This window comes from Ptychodera flava, chromosome 14 (genome assembly GCF_041260155.1).
Source record: "Ptychodera flava strain L36383 chromosome 14, AS_Pfla_20210202, whole genome shotgun sequence".
Lineage (NCBI taxonomy): Eukaryota > Metazoa > Hemichordata > Enteropneusta > Ptychoderidae > Ptychodera > Ptychodera flava.
The window spans coordinates 39508188-39534776 of record NC_091941.1 but is presented as its reverse complement, the minus strand read 5'-3'; the positions used below and the strand labels follow the sequence as shown (position 1 = coordinate 39534776).

General features: G+C 36.0%; 1 protein-coding gene across 3 annotated transcripts in view; it reads left to right on the top strand.

The window, feature by feature from the left end:
- Positions 1 to 26589, top strand: part of LOC139150463 (lysosomal-trafficking regulator-like) — a 98898-nt gene that overhangs the window by 42610 nt on the left and 29699 nt on the right. For 2 of the 3 annotated variants that reach the window (XM_070722848.1, XM_070722850.1), the window contains 24 exons: positions 740 to 904; positions 1233 to 1380; positions 1855 to 2133; positions 7366 to 7475; positions 7868 to 8264; positions 8630 to 8771; positions 9475 to 9613; positions 10082 to 10247; positions 10629 to 10819; positions 11689 to 11952; positions 12362 to 12535; positions 13126 to 13407; positions 14094 to 14292; positions 14576 to 14788; positions 15346 to 15900; positions 16073 to 16383; positions 19516 to 19685; positions 20261 to 20390; positions 20609 to 20796; positions 21413 to 21498; positions 21815 to 21952; positions 22774 to 22830; positions 24175 to 24465; positions 24821 to 24966. In XM_070722848.1, coding sequence (XP_070578949.1) covers positions 740 to 904; positions 1233 to 1380; positions 1855 to 2133; positions 7366 to 7475; positions 7868 to 8264; positions 8630 to 8771; positions 9475 to 9613; positions 10082 to 10247; positions 10629 to 10819; positions 11689 to 11952; positions 12362 to 12535; positions 13126 to 13407; positions 14094 to 14292; positions 14576 to 14788; positions 15346 to 15900; positions 16073 to 16383; positions 19516 to 19685; positions 20261 to 20390; positions 20609 to 20796; positions 21413 to 21498; positions 21815 to 21952; positions 22774 to 22830; positions 24175 to 24465; positions 24821 to 24966 — 4941 coding nt within the window. The remainder of the gene's footprint in view (positions 1 to 739; positions 905 to 1232; positions 1381 to 1854; positions 2134 to 7365; positions 7476 to 7867; positions 8265 to 8629; positions 8772 to 9474; positions 9614 to 10081; positions 10248 to 10628; positions 10820 to 11688; positions 11953 to 12361; positions 12536 to 13125; positions 13408 to 14093; positions 14293 to 14575; positions 14789 to 15345; positions 15901 to 16072; positions 16384 to 19515; positions 19686 to 20260; positions 20391 to 20608; positions 20797 to 21412; positions 21499 to 21814; positions 21953 to 22773; positions 22831 to 24174; positions 24466 to 24820; positions 24967 to 26589) is intronic. The other variant, XM_070722849.1, reaches the window with a different exon arrangement.

Sequence of the window (26589 nt, the reverse complement as noted above, 5' to 3'; positions counted from 1 at the left end):
CCAATTAGTACATTAATGCACCAGTACTATTAATTAAAGGTATACAGTCACCTGTAATCTAAATATGCCCATATATGGTCAAAGGGGCGTCCCTCTGTATTCAAAATGCCAATTGAGGACGCTATTTTTAAAAAGCGGCCACCCGCTTAAAATCTGTGATTGGTTAGATTTTCTCTTTCCATGGTAACTGTGGCAAAATTGGAACAGGTGGCAGTATACCTTTAAGTTGAACTTGAAAATTTGCAGACATTCAATATACAGATGTTCAAATGAAAACACAAAAATACTACCAGAAAAATTCCATATTGTAATACAAACTAAATTATACTGCATGTATGTGGTAATGGTTTCATCTTTTTCCGTATGTTTCTTCTTATGATGCATTCACTTGTTTTCAAATATATCATAAATTATGGTCTGTAATAAGAGTTGCTGTACCAAAGTTTTAAAAGAAAGGCTAAAAGCATGTTTTTGATTTTAAGTTTCGTCCTGGTTGTGTGTCATTTGTTTTAGCTGGCTTTCTTGTCCTCTGACAACTTGTTGTATGTTTTACTAAAATCCTCCTATAAGTGCAGATGTACTGTATATGGTTTTGAACTGATATCTGTGTGGGAATTCCAAATAAATAAATAAATAAATAAACAAATAAATAAAGATTGATCATTTACACACACTTGTTATCTTTTACTTAGTCTATGCTAAGTATACTAGATTTATTGTTTTGACTAATATTTTACAGATATTGTCAGTGGAGGCCGAGATAGCAGAAATCAAAGGACCTTTACTAGAGTCTGACCTTGCACAATGTTCTCGTGGACAGGAACTTTGTGATGCCTTGCTCAAAAGTGCTGTCATGCAAAAAGCCAATCCTGTGGAATTTATGCAAACTACCAAAACTTCTCAGGTAAATTAACAGCTGGGTTCTTATTTTCAATCCAAATCTATCTGTGTGTGAAATGATTAAGTGTTTACCATGGTAGACGTAGACAGCAATGTACTTGTCAAAATAATTTAGTCAATACCTCCCATGTTGTTGTTCAAATGGATATACACTCGGGTAGAGTGGCTTTTGAAGAGCTCTTTGATAGGAATATTTTCGTTGGTGTATGAAATCAGAAATCTTGCTGGAGGTTTGCAGTAAATTGCAAAGACTTCAATAGTTGACTACATTTGAGTACCGGTATCAAGAAAATATCAGGTCTCACATTTTGTGAATTTAATTCACTTTGCAGAGTTCCAAATTGACAGTTCATTTTGCACCTCTAAGTCAAGATAATATCAGTGAAAGCAGTGATGACCAAAGTGAAACCAGTGATGTCTGTGTAACAGAGGCTGGATATGACGCTGATAGTGAACGTGATTTTGAAGACAAGCAGAAAGGTAAGGCTGTGTTGTACGTGTGTATCTGTAAAATGTGAAAGATATTTACAGGTAATATAACATGTAGTATGGAATAATCTGTAGTACTATGATGGTGCGTTTCCTGTGTTCAATCCAGTGAAATTAAAACTTTTGCAGGATTTTCTTTATCTTCCTTCTCTAATCAACAGAACTTACATTTTGTCAATATAGCATATGTCTACTTGGAGAATTTTTGTGCAGATGGCTATCACTGCAGGGCAAATAATACATGAGTACCAATTTTCCAAATACTGACACTGAAAAGAATTAGAATTATTTGCAGAATGCTTGATAATGTCATGATCGACCTGGTTTCTTCCAATGAATCAGTAAAATACTACTGGAACATGATTGCATTTGAAATCAGAAATCTCCACAAAATGTATAATACAACAACTTCTTTATGAGATTTAGATGCCAAATTATTCAAGGACTTTTTATCTGTGTTTACAGGAGGAGAAAGAGTGAACTCAGAGAGAGATGTATCCTCTGATGACAATTCAATACAGACAGTTCTGTTGCATCCTCAGATGTGTAAATTAGTCCTGCAACTACTGTCGGTCAATGTCAATATCAATAACACTGATGTAATCTGCCATGGACTTCAGCAGTTGATATCCATAGCCAAGGCTAAACAGGCACATAGCACTGCCATGTACTATGATGGACTAGCCACTTGTTTGTTGGATGTGTTCAGCAATATTCTTACTACAAATCAATCCGAATTTGACGGTGAGTGGAAATCATTGTGACAGTCACACAAAGTCTGTGTGTTTGGAAGTAATAGTCACAGAAAATTGGTCACCACATACATACCAGTTTTACACTGTCACTGATATCTTTGACAATGTCTTCTGTGATCTGCATACACACTTTTCTTTTCTTCAAAGAATCACACTCTATGATAGAAAGTGATCACAAATGTATTTGTGAGTTTGCATTACATATTACCAAGCCATTATACAATACCCACTTTTTCATTCAGAATCTGATCATCAGTAAATGTGTCTTCATTTTTCCAGTATCCAGGATGAAATTCACTGTTTCAAAGCTGTCTCCATGTCTCGTCTTTCACCTCATCTCATGCATGTTGTATTTTCACAAATCAAGCACAATGTCTACCAATTCTCTTTCTCTTTATCTCTCTTGCTTTGTAAAATCTTGTTGTCCCATATTTCCATTTCCCTGTAGAGTCCAATTAAAGTGTTTAATCAGTCCAAGTTCAACATTGAACAATATAAAACCACATGATATTCAACACCTGTTCACCATAGCTGCCATAGTTTCATTGCCTGGATTCTAGAATAGATCATGATATCTTAGAGAGCTTTGCTTTATACCAGACAGGCCGTGTACTGGGTAGTTGTTGTCTGACTAGGACTGAGTCAGCAGTGTTTGTAAAGTTTTATGAAGAGAGTTGTGGACGTGAGAGATTGAACATAGATGACTAATACAGTTGGTTGACAGTTGTTAGTTATTTGTACAGTTTTTCTCTGATTGAAACCACAAAACAAATACTTTTAATTTAGAATTGGATGTTTACCCATGTACATGTCTGTGGCCTTGTGTTGCTTTGAGATCAAGTTGACAGCTTAACCATCTTGATAATAACATACTTAAAACAAGAATTAAACCGCTGTAAAATCCCAATGATTCTTTCTCCTTTTTCCAAGAAATACCAATATTTGTTTCATAATTTAACTCTTAAAAAGCACAAAACTTCATGAAAAAGCTAGTTTGACACAAGTAGAAGAATTCTAAACTGTGTCAAGTGGGTTTTGTGAAGAGAGGGAAGTACTTAAGAAGGCTTTGATCAGTCAGACTGCTTAAATTATCCTTACTTAGCTTAGAGGTTAGTGCTTTAGTTCTGTTAGGCATAGCTTGGTTTCCACTTTAAGATCATGGCTTTCCAATTCTCTGTTAGACCAAACACTCACTGGCAATTAGCCCAGCCTAATTTTGTGATCAAATATCAAAGGGCTGTTTTACCCGACAGGATAGGTTACTAGATCTTGTGTTGGAAATAACTCAGATAGAGAGATAACTTCATGCTTTTCATTGTAAGCAGTTACCCCATTTTTGGATGAGAGAAAGGTGTGAAGTGGCACAGAAATGCAATGAAGTAGTAAGAGAAAACTCTGTGTCCAGCAAGTGTTCAGAGTAGATGCATTCTGAGAGATTCTTGAAGGAATTTAGGTTGAAGAGGTTTCCTGTATGAGGTGTTTTGATGACACTTGCAATTCCTAAAATTCCAAGCTTTCTTTTACCTTGTACAGCAATGAAGACTTCACATTGTCCAGTCAAAAATTGTATATCCATGAAGAAAATTCAAAAGTTTCAGGTGTTATGGTAGCTGGTATTTGTAAGCCAGTATCCTCTGTTTTATTAGTCCCCACGGACACCGTCCGGGGGACTTATAGGTTTGGTCATGTCCGTGCGTGCGTCCGTGCGTCCGTCCGTCCGTGCGTCCGTCCGTTCACGCAGATATCTCAGAGATGCAAGGAGCGATTTCATTCAAACTTGGTACAAGGATTACTTCATATGTCATACAGATGCACGTCGATTTGTTTTGTGATATGATCCAATATGGCCGCCAGGCGGCCATTTTATTACGATATTTTCATGTACAGAGCCATAACTCAGACATGTTTCAACCGATTTTATTCAAAGTTGGTACAAGGACATTGACCAGTGTCATAGATATGCATGTCGATTTGTTTTGTGATACGATCCAATATGGCCGCCAGGCGGCCATTTTATTACAATTTTTTCATGTACAGAGCCATAACTCAGACATGTTTCAACCAATTTTATTCAAAGTTGGTACAAGGACATTGACCAATGTCATAGATATGCAAGTGTATTTGTTTTGTGATACGATCCAATATGGCCGCCTGGCGGCCATTTTATTACAATTTTTTCATGTACAGAGCCATAACTCAGACATGTTTCAACCAATTTTATTCAAGTTGGTACAAGGACATTGACCAATGTCATAGATATGCAAGTCTATTTGTTTTGTGATACGATCCAATATGGCCGCCTGGCGGCCATTTTATTATGATTTTTTCATGTACAGAGCCATAACTCTGACATGTTTCAACCGATTTTATTCAAAGTTGGTACAAGGACATTGACCAATGTCATAGATATGCAAGTCTATTTGTTTTGTGATACGATCCAATATGGCCGCCTGGCGGCCATTTTATTACGATTTTTTCATGTACAGAGCCATACCTCTGACATGTTTCAACCGATTTATTCAAAGTTGGTACAAGGACATTGACCAATGTCATAGATATGCATGTCAATTTGTTTTGTGATACGATCCAATATGGCCGCCAGGCGGCCATTTTATTACAATTTTTTCATGTACAGAGCCATAACTCAGACATGTTTCAACCAATTTTATTCAAAGTTGGTACAAGGACATTGACCAATGTCATAGATATGCATGTCGATTTGTTTTGTGATACGATCCAATATGGCCGCCTGGCGGCCATTTTATTACAATTTTTTCATGTATAGAGCCAAAACTCAGGCATATCTCAACCGATTTTATTCCAAGTTGGTACAAGGACATTGACCTATGTCATACATATGTACGTCTATTTGGTTTGTGATACGATCCAATATGGCCGCTAGGCAGCCATTTTATTACGATGTTTTCATGTACAGAGCCGTAATACTCAGACATGTATCAAGCGAATTTATTCAAAGTTGGTACAAGGAGATTGACTACTGTCATACATATGCATGTCAATTTGTTATGTGATACGATCCAATATGGCTGCCGTGCGGCATTTTCATTTTGTTACGATTTTTTCATGTACAGAGCCATAATACTCAGGCATATCTCAAACGATTTTATTCAAAGTTGGTACAAGGACATTAACCTATGTCATACATATGTAGGTCTTTTTTGTATGTAGGTCATTCTTGGCCATTGAGCGCTATCTGTATCAAAGTATTTTTATCACAGACCTAATTAATGAAGAGGACTCTATCCTCTCTGAGGACATGTAATCAAAGTACCCATTAACAAGTGGGGACTGTGTCATCAACGATGACTTATTGTTATGATGTGATCAATACATCTTCATAGTTTCCAATCACAATGCTAGAACTCTAAACTCTATGGTGCCAGGATGTCCAGTACAGAACAGGTTTTACCATTGATGCAGACAATTTTCAGTCTTTGTACATAATCCTGACATTTCTATGTGACGGCATGAATCCAATATGCCTTCTAGGCTCTTCTTTCAACAGATGTTTGCTCAGTTGTGTTGTGTCTGAGAGAGGGACACAACAAAACTCTTGGGGGTCTTCAATTCAGTAATTATCCCAAAAGTTATCAGGAATCTTTCTTTCTTATCAACTGGCAAGTATTCTGTAAGATTAGAATAGTGAAATATCTACCAGGTTGTCTTCTTGGGATCATGAAATAAACACCATGATGTTTTGGTTAAAATTGTAACATCACGATCCTCATTAGAATTGAAGGCAGATGATCATATGGAAAGCAACCGGACCTTTTGAAGAATTATCAGTCTGCTATGAATGTACAAATTTGAACTGATAGTTATTGCTAGCCAAGTTATGGTTTGTGTTATGTCTCATACATTTAGACCTAAATCGACAGCATCACTGAGGTGATTGTACGGGTTGAATCTAATCACAGGTTGTTGGCAGGGACTAGAAACCTTGGTCCTGATTAAATAGAGTGTGTCGTTGTTATGACGTCGTTATTTGCCAATCAATTCCTCTCATCTTGTTTATTTATGACTTAGTTTGTAGGGGCCCTATTAACTTAAAGTGAAAACTTTAACATCAATAAGACCATTTACACCCACTGCAATATTTCAGTCTGGTCTATACAGTGCAGCTGTGCTCTATGTTGAGAAGCTTGAAAACTCTGCCAAAGACAATAATATACATTTACCAAGAGTACACCCTGCCAAATTGATGTATTAGAATGGTTTAGCAGTGTGTTGTTTATTGTGTACAGTAGAACTGTTGTCAGTTGTTCTAGACTGAATTGAATGCCACTATTGTACATTTGCCATGATAGCTATGATGAGTTCAGTCACCTGGATCAGAATGTACCGTGTATAGTGTTCTATGAAAGTACATGTGCATGAGTTTTCAGTGGAGTATCAAAGTATTTCCCAAACAAAATTATCTTCAAATTCAGACATTTAGAAATTTAGACATACACGCACATGTGAACACATACGAACACTATCTTCCGTTATTTGAACTTGAACTTAGTGGTCAAGATAAACATGTAAAAGAATACAATTCTCAATATATTTGTGATTTTCACATTGTGATTGAAAGTACAGGACTAAAGGTAAAATCTATAAAATATTACTATGCCCTGTCCATTGTGTTTTACTAGTAATTGGTCAAGCTGAACCACGTGACTGCCCACAAACACACAGTAATGGTTTGTTTTCATGCCAGTGAATATGAATAATATCGTAAACACAGTAACTTTACGGCTAAAACGAAAATTGTGATTTGTACAAAGATCATAATTGACCACAAAATAAAATGGAGCATTTGTGGGCCAAGTTTGGACGCTTTTTTCAAAAAAATTTCCGGATTTGCAAAATTTTTACAGCGCGTGCACTACTCACTGACAGGTTCTGGGGCCCCGCTGACGTTCACACGGGGTTGTTGATAAAATAATTGAAATAACAGACTCTGCGCTGACCATTAACGTTTATTTATGGGCGCGGCGCGGGCAAAGCCAAATTAACGGGCTCAGCAAGCCTTACCCATTAATTTTTGGCTTTCCTCTGGCCCTTGCCCATAAATAAACGTTAATGGTCAGCACGTCGTCCGGTATTTCTATGGTACTGTTTTGTTTTAAGGATTGTTTGGAAGAGGGCACAACAAATTAACAGTTCATTTCTCTCTTCCGAGCTGAAAATCCTTTATTTTTTTCCCCAATTTCAGATATCCGATCACTACTACTTGAGTTGTTTGTGGTACTGGTCAAACATAATATCTCATCACAGGAATTGAAAACATTCATTCAATTCATGAAAAAAAAGGATGCACCATTGGTAAGCAGTTGAGTTCTCCTTCAAAATAGCAAAATGTCATATTTAGAAAAGTTGCACTGATATTCCCTCAAAATAGCAATGTCTTATATTTAGGAAAAGTTGACTGATATTGCCAAACAGTCAAATAAGAGAGTACTGAATTCAGCGTTCTAGCTGATGATATTCAGAACACAAAATGCTGGTGTTGGATAAAATGCAATTATCATATTTTCAATTTCAGTAGTGTACATTTTGATTCACAAACTAACAGTTGATTAGAGCATGAAAATGTCACCAGATGTATAGGATAAACCTGAAGACTTGTATACAACATTACCTGCAGTCAAGTTTTCAGAATTTTAAAACATGGCTTTTTCTCATTAATTCCAACTTATCATTATGATTTTCTACAGGATCCTTTACTGAGTTCATTGAGTAAAGTGGCTGGTGACATGACCAGACAACCATCACACATCCTGTGCTTTCCTATCAAAGATGCTGAAAGCTATGACCAAGCATCACTGTCAAAAGAAAGCAGTCTGTCAGCTTCATCACCTGTGTTTGAGGAAAGCAGTAATACCTTTACAAAACACGATACAAGCCTCCATATGCCTGTGTTAGAATCACCATGGGTTACAGCTCCTCTGCAGTTACCAATACGAGACAGTCTCAACTGGAAACCCTCAGAGAAAAAATTCAGCATATCTCTGTGGATGAGGGTTGAGGGCAGTGTAGATGTTGATGTGACCTCTGACCCCACCAGTAAATCTCACAGTGATATGTTCCATCGAGACAGTACAAATATCTTAGGTATGGTTTATCCAGACTTCAACTGCAAGTCAATGTCTCTTGACATTGGTTTCCCAGGTTGTTTCCCTTGTAGATAACTTTACAATCCTTTACAATATCCAGAGTTGTGTACATGGTGTGCTGAAAAATATTTCATATATCTGTTGTTGCAGTGACATGGGTCTTAAAGTCAACATTTTTAACTTTCCTATAAGCTCGCCTTTTCAAGAATATTTCTCAATGAATTTGTGGCATAATTAACAGCTTATGATTTTCACAAAGAATGTAGCTGCATTATCTTTTCAATACATGATTTGGATCATAAAGAATTTTTGTGTATTTTTTGTCATTTAACAATGTAATTTTTTCTGCATTTTTGTTTGTAGATTTTGAGAAAGCTGAACTTGTCAGAAAGCATCACAAAGATGATGATTATCAAAGTGACAGCTTGCATATCTTCTCTGTTGGAACCAAAGAAGTGTTGTTTGAAATGTGGTACAGTCCAAGCATAAACAATATCATATTCAGGTAAGTGGTCAGTCAATTTAGTCCTCCTTCACATCCACCCATATTTCAAAATCAACAAGATGTTAGTGCCTAATACTTTGTGTTCAGAAATGGAAGTACAAAATGTGTCATTCTTTATGTAACAGTGATTAGTTCCAATAGTTCAACAGTGAAAACAAGTCACTGCTTGGTATAAATTCACAGCTGCAGCCTGTTTTCTTCCTGTCCTTCTAATAGCGTTGATCGCGATTTTCAAGTTTGTTACTAAATATAGCTGCACACTCGCAATTTCCGACAACGCTGCCTGAAATTCGGACAGATTTTGTTGTTGTATGCATGACTGTTGTTGTAGCTTGTCATCAAAACCATAAATTCATATGAATCAGTTTGACTTTTTGTAGCCATTGTAACACTAGCAGGTTATCTTTTCATCGTTTTCATATGCTGAAAATGCAGACAAATATTAATTTTATGCATATTAATGAGAGACAATGTGATGTCATTTGCGATCAGTACTATTCCTGTTGACAATCCAGCTTTCTTCTATGGTCTTGTTTCGAAAGATACCATTTATCTTCCTCAAGAGAAATAAATAATGCCAACACTCTCCATCACATCATAGCATCTACGCACAACTAGTATGCTGTAGTATTGTATGTCATCAAGCCCCTTCTGTTTTATTATGTTATTAACAAGTCTTATTTTATTCCTGAAATATCCATAGGTTAGTTGATGAAGCTAAGGATAAGACAGACACGGTAGTGTTTGAAAAGTTTGTGAGCAGGGTACTTACTCCTGGGATATGGCAACACATAGCAGTGTCATACTCTGAGAAAGTTGATGGCAGTAGTACATCTGGACAGGTGAGTGACCACAAAGATGGAATCAAAGTTGAAGTATTTGCTTTGATTTGCAGTGAAAATGTGCTCTTGTGTTAACATCACTATGAAATAAATTATACAGAAATATGATTTGAATGATATTCTTTGATAAACCTAGCTTTCAGTATTGATCCAATTGAACATGAAAATGAATGATTGTACACTTTGATGACATACAGCAAGGGATATTACACTCAGTCTAATTAGTGTTTTCTAACTCTCATTTTTTTATTGTTATCTTTGATATTAGCTTTGGTAAAAGCTAGTTTCCAGTGGTATGATTGTAAACACACAGCACAAACAAGGTTTAACTACCAGCATGATTTTGCACTAGTGAATCAATCTTATGATGACATCATGTATCTTTACTTATCAGCAGAAGAGATGACCATTTTGGAGAGCATCAACATGATTTTTTTTTAATTTTACCAAAAATTTTCACCCACTCAGATTGCAGTGTTTGCTGATGGCCATCGGCAAGTGGATGTTCTTGTAGATTACAAGACACAATTATCATCAAGCCAAGGTCAAAGTGTGCATTGCTTACTTGGTCATTACAAGAAGACTCTGCCTTCAGCCATGGTCTGGCAAATGAGCAACATGATGTTATTTCATGGTAAGTAAAAAATGAAAAGATCAATTTCTCAATAACCCTCTGTTGTAAGTACACAATAAGTGGGTGTACATTGATTATTGGTTTCATCACAACATCATAATGTCATCCTGTATCTTTCAATCCTTTACTGCTATAAGGATTGCATTTCTGTTCATGACATGGAAAACGAGAAAACTGTCAATATGCATTATGGTAAATTTGTTCATGGATTGTATCATTATTGTGTTTAATAATTGAGTATACACTTCATTGTATAAAATTGAGCAAGAAGTGCAAATTCCTATTGTATTGTTGGTATTTGTATACAGCATAGATTGCTGACTATGACTTTATACTTACACTGTTATAAGCTATTCTCTTACCATAACTTGAACTCTACAGATGCCGTCTTGAATCTGGACTTTGCTTATCATCTGTACACCCTTGGTCCGGATTGCTGTACTCTTTGTAAATGTGATGCCAGCAAACAGACAGCAAACTATGAAATATCCATCAGTGAAGATGTCCTTGATGCTGGCTTATCATATGATCTATTGACTGGAGCCACAGATATGGATATCAAAGCACTCAGAGTAAGTCATCATTTCCTAATAGAACCTGTCTTATCCGACCTTTGTGGCAGGAAGATATATTGGCATTTCTGCTACCACAACTATTGTGCAGTAAATGAACAATTGCCAAATAACAGTTTTGAATGACAGGTTCTGAACACTTAACAAAGTTAGCTTACTATGCATTTCTAAACATTCATCACACACTTGAACTTCTCTGTAATATCCATACTCAATACACCTGTACAAATCAGTGGTTGTTTCATTTATTATCTGAAATAAAGAAAAATATGATTGCAATTGTAATCAAAAGGAGTTTGAATTCACTTGACCTGTTTGCCTTTGTTCCTAACATACACTGTAATTCTTTTAGATTTTATGTAAAGTTATATTTTTTGCACCTAAAAACTCATCAATAAATTTGATTATTATACATCTGCCATGGAGAATAATAGAATTTTACTAGGGCTTAAAATACCATAAAAACACGTGTGCCAAAGGTTCGGCAGTTTCCAAGTCCTCAAGTACATCATGGTGTTTTGATGTGTCTGTGTGTTCACTTTTGATGGTTTCAAAAGGCCCATTGCCAAAATTTGTCTCAGGCTATCTTACACAGCCTGTAAGAGCAGAGTCCCCCCCCCCAAAAAAAAAGAAAGAAATTGGTATGGCTTTCCTTGAACATCACCACAACACAGCCAATTTGACATCCTTGTCATGAATGTAAAATGTATCATACTCAGGTTATTCAGAAAATACTGCAACATGTGCACTCCGACACTAACGGTGCGCATTGCCTGATGTAGATGGTGTGTTAATACTCTCTTGTATACTCTGCGTTATTTTGTAATAACCTCACATAGTCACATACTTCCCCTTTGCTTTGAATTCAGGAGAGTATGGTTGTCACATACAGTCCAAGGAACATCAACCTGTTCAGTCTGTATCAGCTACAACGTCAGATAACCAGATCTGTCAGCATAGCCAATATCCTGCCCAATACAAACAAATTATCCAACACAGACATGATCATTCAACAAGCAATACCAATGCAGGCTACTCTACTCACGGACATGGTACCTAGTGTCTATAGAGGTTTGCAAAATGCTGTTTATGAAGTGGGTGGCATGGCTGTCTTTATATACATGTTTGCTATGGTAAGTCACTTATACCCTGATTATGGACAGTCTCTTATTTCTTTCTTCTGAAGTGTAAAGTGCTGTGTGAGAAATTTAACATCCCCAGTAGGAGATCACCTGTCAGTGTACTCCTTATTCACTGGTGAAGACTAAGAAAAACTCAATATTCTATTTCCTGTTTGACTTAAATGATAGAACGCATCTTGCTTTGTCATCAGAGAGCTTTCAATGAAAGCAGAAGTTATCTAAATGATGAGACACATAGTGTCTTCTTTATGTCATAATATATGAATGAAGTCCATAAAATAGACTAATTTTCTTTTGAAATTTTAATTGTAGTGAAATGTTGAAGTTGTATAACTTGAAATTGTGCAACGGAATTCTACAGAAGGTATACAATATCAGTATGATGTTGTCATTGTTGTAGGTTGTTGAGAGAAGTAGTGATGAATTCAGTCACTCACAGGCCTTGAAGTTACTACTACTTTTGAAGACACAAAGTCAACAACTAGCCCAGGAATTTCAAGTATTGAATGGCTATGGAATGGTTTACAGAGTTTTGGCATCCAATCAATGTCGTCTTGGACAACACATGTTGAAGGTATTAAGTAGAACTTGAATACAGATATCACAGTAGAGCTGATCAGAATTGCTTATCTGAGAAAAACAAGCTGAGATAGAAGTAAACACTTTAAGCCATTTTCTGCATTGTATCACCAAGCTACCTACTGGTAAATTCAACAACATCAGTCTTCTCAGTGACTGTTGTAACTATCAAGAAAGCAAGGATTTTATCTTTCTGGTGTCTATGAGATGTATGAGCCACTTTATCAGTACACAATCAATACACCATAGCATTTGGTCTCATCTGATATAAAAACCGGTTTCATTTGCACTATCCCAAATAAAATATGAAGAACAAAGCATTTAATCTCATTACAACATCAGAATACAAGTGACTTTTTCAAATACCAGGTGCATCAAAAGTATAATTTATCTTTTCCATTTCTGCAGTTTTTGTCATCAGTAATGATCAATTTGTTCATAGACCCTAAAAACGGATTGTTTTAGTTTTATAATTTGTCTGAATTTAGTCAGTAGAAATATGTATATAATGAAATAAAAATAGTAATGATGACATAAGACAGTAAATATATTGATTTCATTCTCTCCCCAAATCATCTTGTCCAGGTTCTGTTGGATGCATGTTGTCATGGTGACACAGTACTCAAGGGGTCACCGGTCAAAGGTTATCTGACAAATCACAAAAGCAGAGCAGTAATTCGGGACAAAGAGTTGATAAGGGAGCTGTTGCTTGCCTGGAGACTATGGTATGATTCTGATCCAGAGATTTGGGAAACGCTACTTGATGGTTTCAATATTCTTATCTCTGACGAACATCCATATCGTGAATTCAATATCAAACAGCTTCAATGTGCAAAAACGGTGGAGAAAATTTTACTCACCTGTAAGGTAAGTCACTCTTAGAGATCAAGTTGTTCTAGTGTAAGAGGATTATGATGTTGTCATAGCCTTTTGTTTTCCATTGACATTGTAATCTAGAAAGTAAATTTCCTGGCAAGACAATCTGACACCTGACAAAGGCCTTTAAGTATGAGAGGCTGTAATCTTATGTGCATGAGTAATATGTATCTGTTCATGTATTTTGTATCAAAGTCATTGGTACAATGCTACACCTGTTGTATGTCATCTGCATGAAGTTTAGCAGGTCAAAGGTTGCCTACACCCATTGGTAAACTTTAATCTGATCACAAAACTAAGTATTAGATTCTTACTGGAAGACCTTTTGCATGGCATTTCTCAAAAGACACCAGCTGAACTGTATGACATTTGATGGACAATCAGAAAGATGTCAACAACATTTGCATGTAAATGAACATGATGATCACACTTGGTTGATACAGTAAGTGATATGAGAATGACACAAAGAGTTCTTTTATGGCAGTCAATTTTTGATTAAGAAGTCTATAAAAGAACAGTCTTACAGTTAACTTTGATGTCTTTGCTATGTGTTCTCAGTGAAATATGGAGGAAGTCTTTGAAGGCATTGAAAAAACTGCAAAACCTTTTTAAACATATAAGTATGAAAAAGTGGTTTACAAGCGTGATAACCATCTTGAATGTCTTCCACTTGACAGGAAATACAGAGCGAAAGCTTAGCACCCCCACCAGTCAGTGTTTGCAAAGGGTTTGTACAGCTTGTACAAGCAATGATGGGATCTCCACCTGATTTGGATACAGTGATTGCTATCTGTGATTTCTTACTGGTTGTACATCCAGCTGTTAGTACCTTTGTTTGCCATGCACCTTCAAGTTTTTACTTCACACAACACACAGGTAATTATTCGATGTGTTTTATTCATATATCATGACCTTAATGTTAAAATTGTCTTGAATCCCCTCTGTCAAATCCACTCTTTGAATCTCCAGGAAGAAAAAAGAATTAAAAATATTTTAATGGAATTTTATAAACAGTTTGATTGATGCACTTACATTTCTCAGTCGAGCATTTATATGGATTAAAGAATCAAAGTTAAATGTGAATTTAGTAAATATAACATAATAACAACATTGTCATGTGCAATACAATTTTCAAAATATTGTGGTTTTTCTCCAACAGGTCCTCAGCAAGAATACAAGCAGAGGTTAATAGTGTCTACTACAGCATCTACTGTGAACAGTGCAGGAAGTAGCCTTGCTGATAAACATTCTCCCAGAGAATCCCCAGCATTGTTTTCAACAAGTACACCCATCAAAATCCAACGGAGATCTAGACATACATCAATAACAGAAACTTCCAATGAAAGTGATAATATGCGTGGCAGTGATCCAGGTAGGCAAAGTGATACAGTAATTCATTGCTGGCAGAGTTCTCTGTGATTTGCACTCACACACTATCAAATATTTCTGTGACAGTACGTGCTTAGATTGTTCATTACACCTTGGCAAGTGCTTTCCTTCAAATACATGAAATGATGTCTATCTACATTGTAATATACCACTCCTAGAACAAAAGAATGACTCAATGAATTGTTAAGGTAGAATGTGCCTTAGGGATAGATATTTCTCAAACTTTTACAATATTCTTAAAGCCTATACCTCTTGTGGAGGTCATTTTGAATTTATTGGGTAAATAAACTTTTCACGGGGTTAGCTATGTGAAAATCTGGAATTTTATTTTGTCCACAGAGACAACACAGGAATGGCAGCCATTTTAAATTTTAAATAATGTTAAATATTTGGTGATTTGTTTCTCTAGTACCAAAGTTTGCACGGTGACCCCCAATTTATATTCTTGATTTTGAAAGAGAATGGGTGAAAGTTTGCTTGATAAAAATTTGAGCAAATTCAAGCATGAACTACCTTTAAGTTAATGACTATATATCCCAGGTGTTTCAAGATGCATGGATGATGTGAAAGTTATGAGTAAAAGCAGCAGTTTCCCAACAAGGAAAAGAATTGATTGGGATACTACAGAGGTCGCACAAAGTCAGCGACATCACACAGATGATGTACAAGTTGAAGAAAGTGTACAGATGAAAATTGATCTGATGAGTGAGTTGTCAAGAGCAATGGGAGCACCAACATGTCGGTTCTATCTGGGTCACAGCCAAGACGTATCTGATACCAACAAAGGAGATGACTGGTCATGTGAAGATGATGCTGTGACTAAAGCTCAAGTCATACAGGGAAATCTATTGGAGGACAGTACATATAAAATTGAAGGAGATGACAAAGACACTGATAGTATCATCAAACCTACAGATACTTCAAGTAAGGACAGCTGTAAGCAGTCTGAATACCTTGATGATGGTCTGAACAAAAACAAATCTGGTGAGGTAGAAACACAGCATTCAATGTCCACAGCCAGTACCCTCAAAGAAGATGCATCATCAGTCAATGATGAGGTATTACAGTCTTCATCAAATGACTTGAAAGATTTTGGTGAGTGTATGCAAAGATGAATTTTAGTCATTTTTAAAATGATAAAAATGTCAGTCAGTATTATTTCTGTGTTGTATTGATCAAACTTTTTTCCTGATGGTTTTGTAAAAATTCAGAGATTCACCAATGTCATTGACGATGTCATTTAATCTAATCTTTGTTCCTTCAACAGTTGTAGTAAAAGGTATTCCTCCAGAAGACGATCCGGACGCCTACTTAATAGTTCCTGAAATGGAAACCTTGTCTACATCACAAATCACTGACATGGATGCTCTCAGTGTCACTGCTGATAGTTTGTGTTCACCACCTGGAGAAGATGGTCTTGAAGTGATGTCAACAGGCTTGTTGAAACTCCTCTATGATGTAGTGGTTACATTACCTGACAACATGGTTCATAAAGTCATTGGTCTTGTCATCAAACCAGAAATACTGATAGTTCTCTCCCATCACATTTCTATAGACATCAGAACAGCCATTGTTAAGGTAAGTTTGTCCTTCCCTTTTTTAATGCATAGCAGTGGATGGCACTTGAAAAAATTCCCAATACAGTCTGAAAATTCCATCTATAGCTGCTCTGTGACTTAATGTAAAACAAACCCGGCTCAACTTCTAGAAGTGCCGAAACTAGCAATTTTTGCTATATGAGGTTAATTTCACGCAAGGCAAACATATACTCAGAAAATGTCAGCAAGGATTTTGTATTCATGCTTTGCGGAACTTCAATAAGTATATGAAAGGTACGTGTTCACTGCATACGACGACCCATCAGCATCAGTGACTGACCAGACAACGATCTGTCCAGTCAGCATTAGCTCTTCTTTTCTTTTTTGCTGGTTATATTATACAGTGGTGAGATTAGCGGTGCATAGAATTTCTACTTACGATGAATAAAGAATTGGTGACAAAATATGGTCAGTCATCAAAAGTTTGATTAAAAGAAAAAATCTGCGAAATAATTATGTGTGCGCTGGTATTGCACAAGTCGAGTGACGCCACTGTAGACTAGTCGATACTCTGTCTCTCTGAAACCATGCTGTCAATGATAGCTTGCACTGTTCTACGCTACAATATGAGTATTTTTTTGATAAAATTGGTACAAGAACACATATAAATAAAGTTTGAAAAAATAACACAAGTCAATCTCTCCTGTCGTAATGAAGGGCGACAAGTTTGCAGAGGGGTGCAAAAGCTAAGAATTCAAAATACATTTTTTCAACAGATGTAGACATTTTATGTTGTCAAAAGTTACATGCGTTCGTTCGTCTCATCTTGAGGTAGGAAAACTAGCAACTGACGTCCCGTTCGCACAGATGTTGTAACCTCCACAAATGTAATAATCTCCACAAATGTAATATCAACCACAATTGTAATAAAATTAACCACAAATGTAATAAAATAGTCAACCATTAATGTAACAACCCGCAACCACAAATGTAATAAACAAATTAACCATAAATGTAATAAAACTCAACCACAAATGTAATAAACTTGAACTTGCATATGTGATCATTTGTTTATCAATGCCCTGAGTAAATAATAACTTTAATAAGACTAGTGTAATGTTATTGCATACTTTCCTGAAACTAGGTCTTTCCTTTCCGAAACAGAATAGAATATTTTGAGAACGCTATCAGAAAACGGCAAGGTACTGATCAAACCGTTAGATAATGGAAGTGGACCAGCAGTTCTAGACACTGATAATTACATAATAAGGCTGCGTCAATATAACTCGTCAACCAGAGTTACCACACAAAGTTTATGACAGATGACTCAGAACAAATAACAGAGAAATATAAAACCTTATAACAGAAACTTACGACACAAAACATGTTGACGAGAACATATATTTCAATCTAGTAAAAAACAATACGAACACTACCTTGAACACAGTAGAACAAAATTAGACATCCTGGCATCCCTAGTGAACGAACAAACTTGAAGTGGGACAACATAGGAATACAGACAATCTATCGATTATTCCACACAATTTATCAACTGAAGATGAATTTTAGGAGATTGATTAAGAGAGTACGGCAATTTTCGAAAAAACGGCGTTAAAGGATCGTAGTGTTATACAGTCTTCCCCACTCTGGAGTAGAGACTGCACTGACACTCAGATTACAGCTGTGTCTAGCCATGGCCAGTCAGTTCTGTACACAAAACAGGGAAACGTAAAATACACTTTCAAAACACACTAAACGCAAACAATTAAGAAATGAATAATGTGTGGAGTTGCTTTCCTTATTACATAGATCAATATTTAAGGGCTAATTCCTCAATTACAGCGACAAAATAGATTTATTACATTTATGGTTGACAAGTATTACATTTATGGGTGATTTTTTTATTACATTTATGGTTACCATTTATTACATTTGTGGTTGGTGTTTTTATTACATTTATGGTTGATTTTTGTTACATTTATGGGCGATATTACATTTATGGGTGCATTTTATTACAATTGTGGTTGATATTACATTTGTGGAGATTATTACATTTGTGGAGGTTACAGATGTCGGCGCTAACATGAACTTGACAATAACTTTTCACAAAGAACATGCATCAATTGCCGATCGCGAGGACAGGAAGTAGACAACTTAAGTCAAGAACAAGTGAATGCCGGATGCCATCGCGCGACGACAGCACACAGGTCTCGATCCGGCAGACTATTTTACACAAGTTTCGACATCTTCATCTTGACCGTGAACTCTGGTAACCAGATTGTAACTGTTGAGACAACAGTATACAGTTAATCTACTATTTAAATGTTCAAAAGATGGATTAAATCGCTAAGTACCCCTCTGTGTTTGTTGTGTAAATACCACCCACTGCTGGCACTAAGCATTTGCCAGCTCAGTGTATAATTTCTTTCTATTTTCACACAATCTGCAATCCCAAACATGTTCTAAATTCCCGAAACTGACACTAAATATTTCAACTTAGTCCTTCGTGTAATAAAATTCGCAGAAAATAGTGCGCGAGTCGGACTTCTTGGCCACAATGCATGACGCATAGGTCGTTTACACAAATCCTCGATTTTCTCAGTTCCGTTTTTTGCAGTGCGTACATTATTCAAATAAGTATAAGTCAGCGGCGCCTGGACAGATAAGCCTGATTTTTCACCTGTGGACAGTGAATGAATATATCTGAAAGACCGTGTCTCAGATTTTTGATAAAAGGCCTTGAAGTGAAGATATCGTGACAAACGTGAACAAAGGCCGATAATTTATGCAAAAAGCGTCAAGTTGACACTTTGAAGGCTCATTGTGCAAAAACAGAAGCGAATTTCAAAAATCCGGGACACGATTTTTAGCCCAGTATACCCAGCCGTCAATTGCTGTAAACAGATCACAAAGGCCGATTGGAGATTTGTACTTACACTTTTTTGAATAAAAAAACTAAAAAACACGTGTTTTTGAGTAAAACAATAGTATGCGCACTGTTTTGGAAAAACTAACAAATTTTCTGAACTCTTCGGTGACTGAGCAGATAAAAAAAGTACCACATGTCGGGTGTGTGACCACTTCTTCTATGTGAAAATGTCGATTGAAAATAAGTGACAATGGACCTGAGTCGCTACCTTAAGTATATACCTTATATTCTTTGTTTTTCCAGCTTCTGGACATGTTCTTCCATCGAGCAAACAACGATAAAATAGCAGCATTTTTGAAAATCAAAGGTTTCTATTTGCTTGCTAATCAACTTCACCAACATGGTGCTACAAGAGAGTTGATAGAAGCTTGCTTCACCATGACTATCGGTAAACCTGTCAGTCTTGATGATGAGTAAGTCTAGCAGAACAAGTCTGCCTTTTTTTAGTTCCTATTAGCCATGCATATATATATATATATATATATAACACATATACATATATATATATACACAGCACACACACAACACACATACACACACTGCATATGGAGCTACTGACATTAGGGTTTGTAGGGTTTGTGTGTGTATATGTGTATATGTGTGTGCCCATTAATTACAAAAACTTAAAAACTAGTGGTGATATCTGTCGATTAGATTTTTAAGGCATGAATCAATGGCTTTCAAAATGAAATAATTTAAAACAGTAACCAATTGAAACATCTGAAAAAATTACCGGGAAATATAAATGCTAAGAGTGTGTTGCATGCTATGCCAGCTCACGTAGCTTCTGTCTGAAATACATAACCAATACCTTTTAATATGGTTTGTATATTCCTTGAGATTATGTATTCCCAGGAAATACATTTCATACATTTTGTAGACAAGTTATATAAATGAATCATTTTTCATTTTTCACTTTTGGAATTTCAGTGTTGTGTTTTTCCAAGGTTAATGAAATTCTATGTTACTTATGATCTGTTCTACCTAGCATTGAGCCTTCGTTACTTATGGACTGCAGTAGACTGAAGCAGTTATCAGTGATACCCATCATGGCTCTTATGGAGAATTGTATCCATGATCAAGCTGTCTGCCACAACACATTATGTCTACTGATACAGGTAAAGCAAATCTATCATTTTTAGGGTTCAATCAACAAAGCAAAGAGAGTAAGAGATGTCAAAGCTGTCTCAGAAACACACACCATGAAATAATATTAGTCTAAGATAACATGGTTCCAATACTTCAGTGGAAGTTTCAGTAAGCTGTATATTTGGAGCTTTGTAACTTCCTTTATATTTGAGGTTTTATCAATAAAATCTCTTTCCTTTTCTTCCAGTTGTTTGACAATGTTGACAGCATGGCCCAAGTGATGTTGGATAATGGTTTGGTAGAGGCATTGTGCAATGTGGTATCTGCAATAAACAGAATTTACAAAGCTAATGATTCTGACGTGGAAGAAGAAAGACAACTCTTACTTGGTGATATTGAACACTTCCTTGCCTGTGTAGTAGTCAGATGTTGTAGGTAAGCAGTGATCATGATATACTTAAGCAATAAAGCACACCCGACGACGGTATACCACGAGATTTTGACCAGATCACGACGAATATGCACGAGTGCATATATGAAGTGAACTGGTCAAAATCGAGTGGTATACTGTCACTAGGTGTGATTTATTGCTATTATATCATAACAGTATATTGAAATTCTGGCGTGGAACGTCATAAAAGGAATTTTGCTCAAGCCGAGAGCTCACGCGTGTGCCAGCCGTGGTATATCGTGAATATACCATGGTTCTTTTCGTGTCTCGGCCAATCAGATTGCTGTATTTGCGCTATCAATATACTGGTATGATATAATTGGTGATATCGAATACTTTCTTGCCTGTACTGCCAAATATTGTTTACAGTGCTCAGTGCATTTTTCATAAAGTCAATGAAGGTGAGCAGAAAGCTGATTAGTGTGAATTCACCAAGTATGTTATACTCAACTACTGTAATTACTCACAGTAAAATTCCATACTTTGAGTCCGCCATCTCCTCCCTTCCCCTTCTATTTAGCATGAAGCAAAAGTATCATTCAGTGTGTGATATTTTAACAACAAAGAGCTTTTTAACGTGTGTTCAATGTACCCCCACAGCATGAGTGGACTACAGCCATTTCAGCAGATTGACGATTTGATTATTATGCTGGGTATCCTAGAAGACAAAGAAAAGGAAATATACGGTAAGAGTTACTTTTGTCACATTGTCATTTTTCCTTTTATCAAAGCAAATACATTCCAAGATGTTGTAAGTCATTAAAGTACACTGACAAGAATCTGGAATGGAATCAATGTTATCTGTTCAAATAAACTTAAAATCATTTGTTTCCTGTAACCATATGCGTTATAATGAACTTTTTTTAACCATTAACATTGTTTATTTCGCAAGGAAATAATTCAAATATAAATGAATCACTATTGTGTAAGTTAAGACAAATTTTAATATGATTTTAATTGCAAAAATGTTTTTGCTGTCCTAACAAATAAGTGTTTTTTCAGGCACAACATCTGATGCAGTCAAGAGCGTCCGTAAAATCCGATGGTACATTCTGAAAGAAGCTATAGAGCATATACAATCGGTCTTCAGAAATGAAAGTGATCTAGGTCTGTCAATGAAAGGATATCATGGATATTCAGGTGAGAGATTAATTGTGGTGTCTGACCTACCTTGCTGGTGGGTCTGACGATCTATGGTGAATGAGTGGGGTAGTAGACAATCAGGGGAGGTGGGCAGAGTATCATTATCTTGTCGTATGCATGATGGATTAAGAAGGCTTACAGCAGGCAATGGTTGAAAGGAAATGCCACAGATATCAGTATCTCTAGTTCTCTCTAGGGTCTGTTTTTCCAGGTATATGTATTCACAGGCATAATTTGACGTTCCGAAACTCAACGATGTATAATTTAATATTATGATCTTATTTTTCAATTGTACTCAAGTTTGGAAAAAGACTAGATATTTATATAGATCATATTGTTCAATATCACTGTATCTGAAAATGAAAAATATGCATGATGCATGCAGTATCCTCACCAACTATTACTGTAACAATAATTTGCATGATAATGAATATCAATTACTCAAAATATATTGCTAAAAGAAGGCATCCAATTGCATAATCAGATATCAGCTAGTCAAACAAGTACAGTATGATTAACTGAAGAAATTAGTTTCATCTGTTCATATGCTTCTTACTGTGGCTTTGCCGTAAACCAAGACTCTACCACATAAAGCACATTACCTATACCACAATGCTAAAACACAACAACAAACATTACATATAGAAAACACCATGTAGGATTTATTGTGGTGCCAGCTTTTTGAAATTATCAATTATTGTCTGCCAGTGGAATTAATGCATTATACAATGTATGAAGCTGTATTTGTAAATTCATTTTCTGTCATGCCAGCCTCGAATTTTCAATTATGATTGTTTTTCTGTTTGTCATTTTTGCAGTGAGAAAGTTCTATGAACACAAACAACATCACAACTGGCTGACTGCATCTAATGAAGGTTAATGGTTTCTACATTTATACTCTCTTTAACAACTTGCTTTTATCTAAATGATTGCTATCTCAAAACTCACCCCTTTGCTGCTTCCTTGCAAACCCTCTTCATACATTGAACCCAATACTGATAGCTACATTCATGACATAGACCCTGACACATGCATCCACAACATAGACCAGATCTATGACGCTTGCTTCCACACATGGACAAGACAATGTAACGTTCATCTGCAACATGGACCAGCAATGACGCATGCATCCTCAACATAACTGCAAGTGACAATTCATGCAGAACGTTTTTATCAAAAAGATCACAATATCCAATTGATTCACATTATATTATCAAGAACATTGGTCCAGGTTTTAATGTAACACAGCTTATTCAGAGTTCTTTGTCTCCACATTGACCACTTTCAAAGCAACAGATATTGGAATGGATTACATTTCTATGATTAGCATGTACTACCCATACATTGGCTGCATAACTGCAGAGGCTAGCCAAGTTTGCCAAATTACTCTTACTCACTTTTCAAAATGCTCTCTAAGTTCTGAGCATGTGTGCATTTCAGTAATTCCACTGCTTTTAGACACTAGATATAGCCATAGTTTGACTCTTAGTGGTAGCTTACAATCAATGTACATTTGTGCTGCTCTGTACCTCTGGTGATTTCAAACCGAGTGCTAACATTCTAGAAATAAGACATTTACAGTCATATACACATGCACAGGCAGGCAAACACTTAGGTTGAAATTGTGGAGTAATGCATACACATACAAACAAACATAGACATAGTCATTGACACACACTTTTCATTTGCAGGTATAAGTGTTCATGATAAAGGATATGTATATGATCTGAATGTGTGTAATCCTTTTATTCAAGCTCAGGCCTTCTGGTCAATGTCAAAGATTATTGATTTCTTACATTCTATCTCTGTGTTTTTCAACACAATATTTGTATAAACAAAGTAGTTTTTAAATATTGAACAGAGATAATTTGACATTCAAAAATAGTTATTTAACGTCCTTCTGAAGTCTAAGCTATTCTTGCTAATATCAGTTTATTATCAGTTTAATATTAAATATTGAATAAATACTTTTAAATGACCCACAACCTCTGTTAATGTTTCTAATTAGAATATGAAATTAAAACTTTTCAGAAAAAATAATGTGAATGTTATTTGAAGATAGCCATAAGATTTAACCAGGTTGTCAATTTGAAAACATCCAAATTTGCATGACCTACTGACCAGTTGTCATGAGCTTTATCCTGACTTTCCTAAATTACAAAACTTGAAATTTAAAATTTTCAGTGTTCATCGAGAATACTTTGCTTTACAATCAACAGGTGGAGAGAAAAGGGCATTGGACTTTGGAGCTCACCGAAGTCACAGTGTTGAAGGAAGATTTTACCTGTATGACATGGAGAATGAAATTATGGATGAGTATGAAAATATGAGAGGAAGATCACGCTTACCATTGGCGATACAGAGACGCTTTTCTATGATGAATGACCCCAGTGTTACTGCCAAGAAATTACAGTTACTGAAGAAAGAACGAGCATCAGTATCAGACACTGAATCTGTGCAAAGATTTCAGAAATTGTTTTATCTAGCTGTCAATCTAATTATCAATTCAGGTACAATCTCTCTCTCTCTCTCTCTCTCTCTCTCTCTCTCATGTATTTCAGTGTGTTTTTGTCTTTTGAAATATGATGCAGAAATAATCCTAGAAATGACCTTGACTGGGAAGAACAAATAATTCAGTGTTATGATGTCATTACTAATCTCTGTACACTGTTCAAGTGTTATGCAAATCATATCTATTCATCTATTTTGTATTGTGTGGTGTTAGTGTGGTGTTTCAGACACTTTTCAATTTATTTATTGCCAGCTCAAAGGCACATTGATGGCTATGAGTCTTTGAAGAGTGATATAATATTATGTAGTGTGTAAGCATGTACATGTGGCAATACAGACATTCATATTTTTCAGATTGTTTAATTACTACTGAAGCTTCACCGATGCCATCAATGGAGGATGTTACAGACTCACCAAGTGATTTCAAAAACATTGATGAAGACAGAAGTTTTTGTGAATATCTGTATAATATACTTATTGAATGTGTGTCAACAGTACAGGTAATTATGAATATTATAAGATTTATAGAAGATTCATATTAGAAACTAACTTTGTAACATGTTTCTTCAAAGGAAATAAGTTTGAGTAAAAATAAGAAAATATTAAAAATGTGTAAGACATTTTCCTTTAGTTTTTATAATTTCACTATTCAAAATTGATTTCAATACAATATTTATAAAAATATTACAAAATTCTTAATCTAACAAGTTTGCATATATAATACTTCAAGGAATCTTATAAGATTCTTACAATAATCTTACCAGTAAATTACCTAATAAATGCTGTCCTATTTCCACCAACACAGGATTCATTGCCGCCCTAATTCACATATCACAGGATTCAATTCTCCCCTATTTCACACAACATAGGACTCAGTGATGGCCTATTGCACACAAAACAGGACTCAGTGATGCCCTATTGCACACAAAACAGGGCTCAATGCTCCCCTATTTAACACAACATATGACTCAATGATGCCATATTGCACACGACACAGGACTCAAATTTTCCCTATTCCACACAACAAAGGACTCAATGATGCCCTATTTCTCACAACACAGGACTCTTTGCTGCCCTATATCAGGTATCACAGGATTCAATTCTCCAATATAGGACACAATGACGCGCTATATTGCACACAAACAGGACTCATTGCCGCCCTATTTCACATAACCTAGTATTTAGTTCCCCCTTATTTCACACAACATAAGACTCAGTGATGCCCTATTTCTCACAACACAGGACTCAATGATGCCCTATTTCTCACAACACAGGACTCAATGATGCCCTATTTCTCACAACACAGGACTCAATGATGCCCTATTTCTCACAACACAGGACTCAATGATGCTCTATTTCTCACAACACAGGACTCAATGATGCCCTATTTCTCACAACACAGGACTCAATGATGCTCTATTTCTCACAACACAGGACTCAATGATGCCCTATTTCTCACAACACAGGACTCAATGATGCTCTATTTCTCACAACACAGGACTCAATGATGCTCTATTTTTCACAACACAGGACTCAATAATGCTCTATTTCTCACAACACAGGACTCAATGATGCCCTATTTCTCACAACACAGGACTCAATGATGCCCTATTTCTCACAACACAGGACTCAATAATGCTCTATTTTTCACAACACAGGACTCAATGATGCCCTATTTCTCACAAGACAGGATTCAATGATGCTCTATTTCTCACAACACAGGACTCAATGATGCTCTATTTCTCACAACACAGGACTCAATGATGCCCTATTTCTCACAACACAGGACTCAATGATGCCCTATTTCTCACAACACAGGACTCAATGATGCCCTATTTCTCACAACACAGGACTCAATGATGCCCTATTTCTCACAACACAGGACTCAATGATGCCCTATTTCTCACAACACAGGACTCAATTCTGCCATATTACATCGAACATAGGACTCAATTCTGCCCTATTTTATATGCCATAGGATTCAATCTCATACTATTTATGTTATCTTATCTTATCTATGAGTAAGAAATTTTCATAAACGAGTTAGAAATTTCTTTGTTTCTTATAATTTTACTGGTCAAAATTCATTTCGCTTTACGTACTTATTAAAAATCTAATATAAT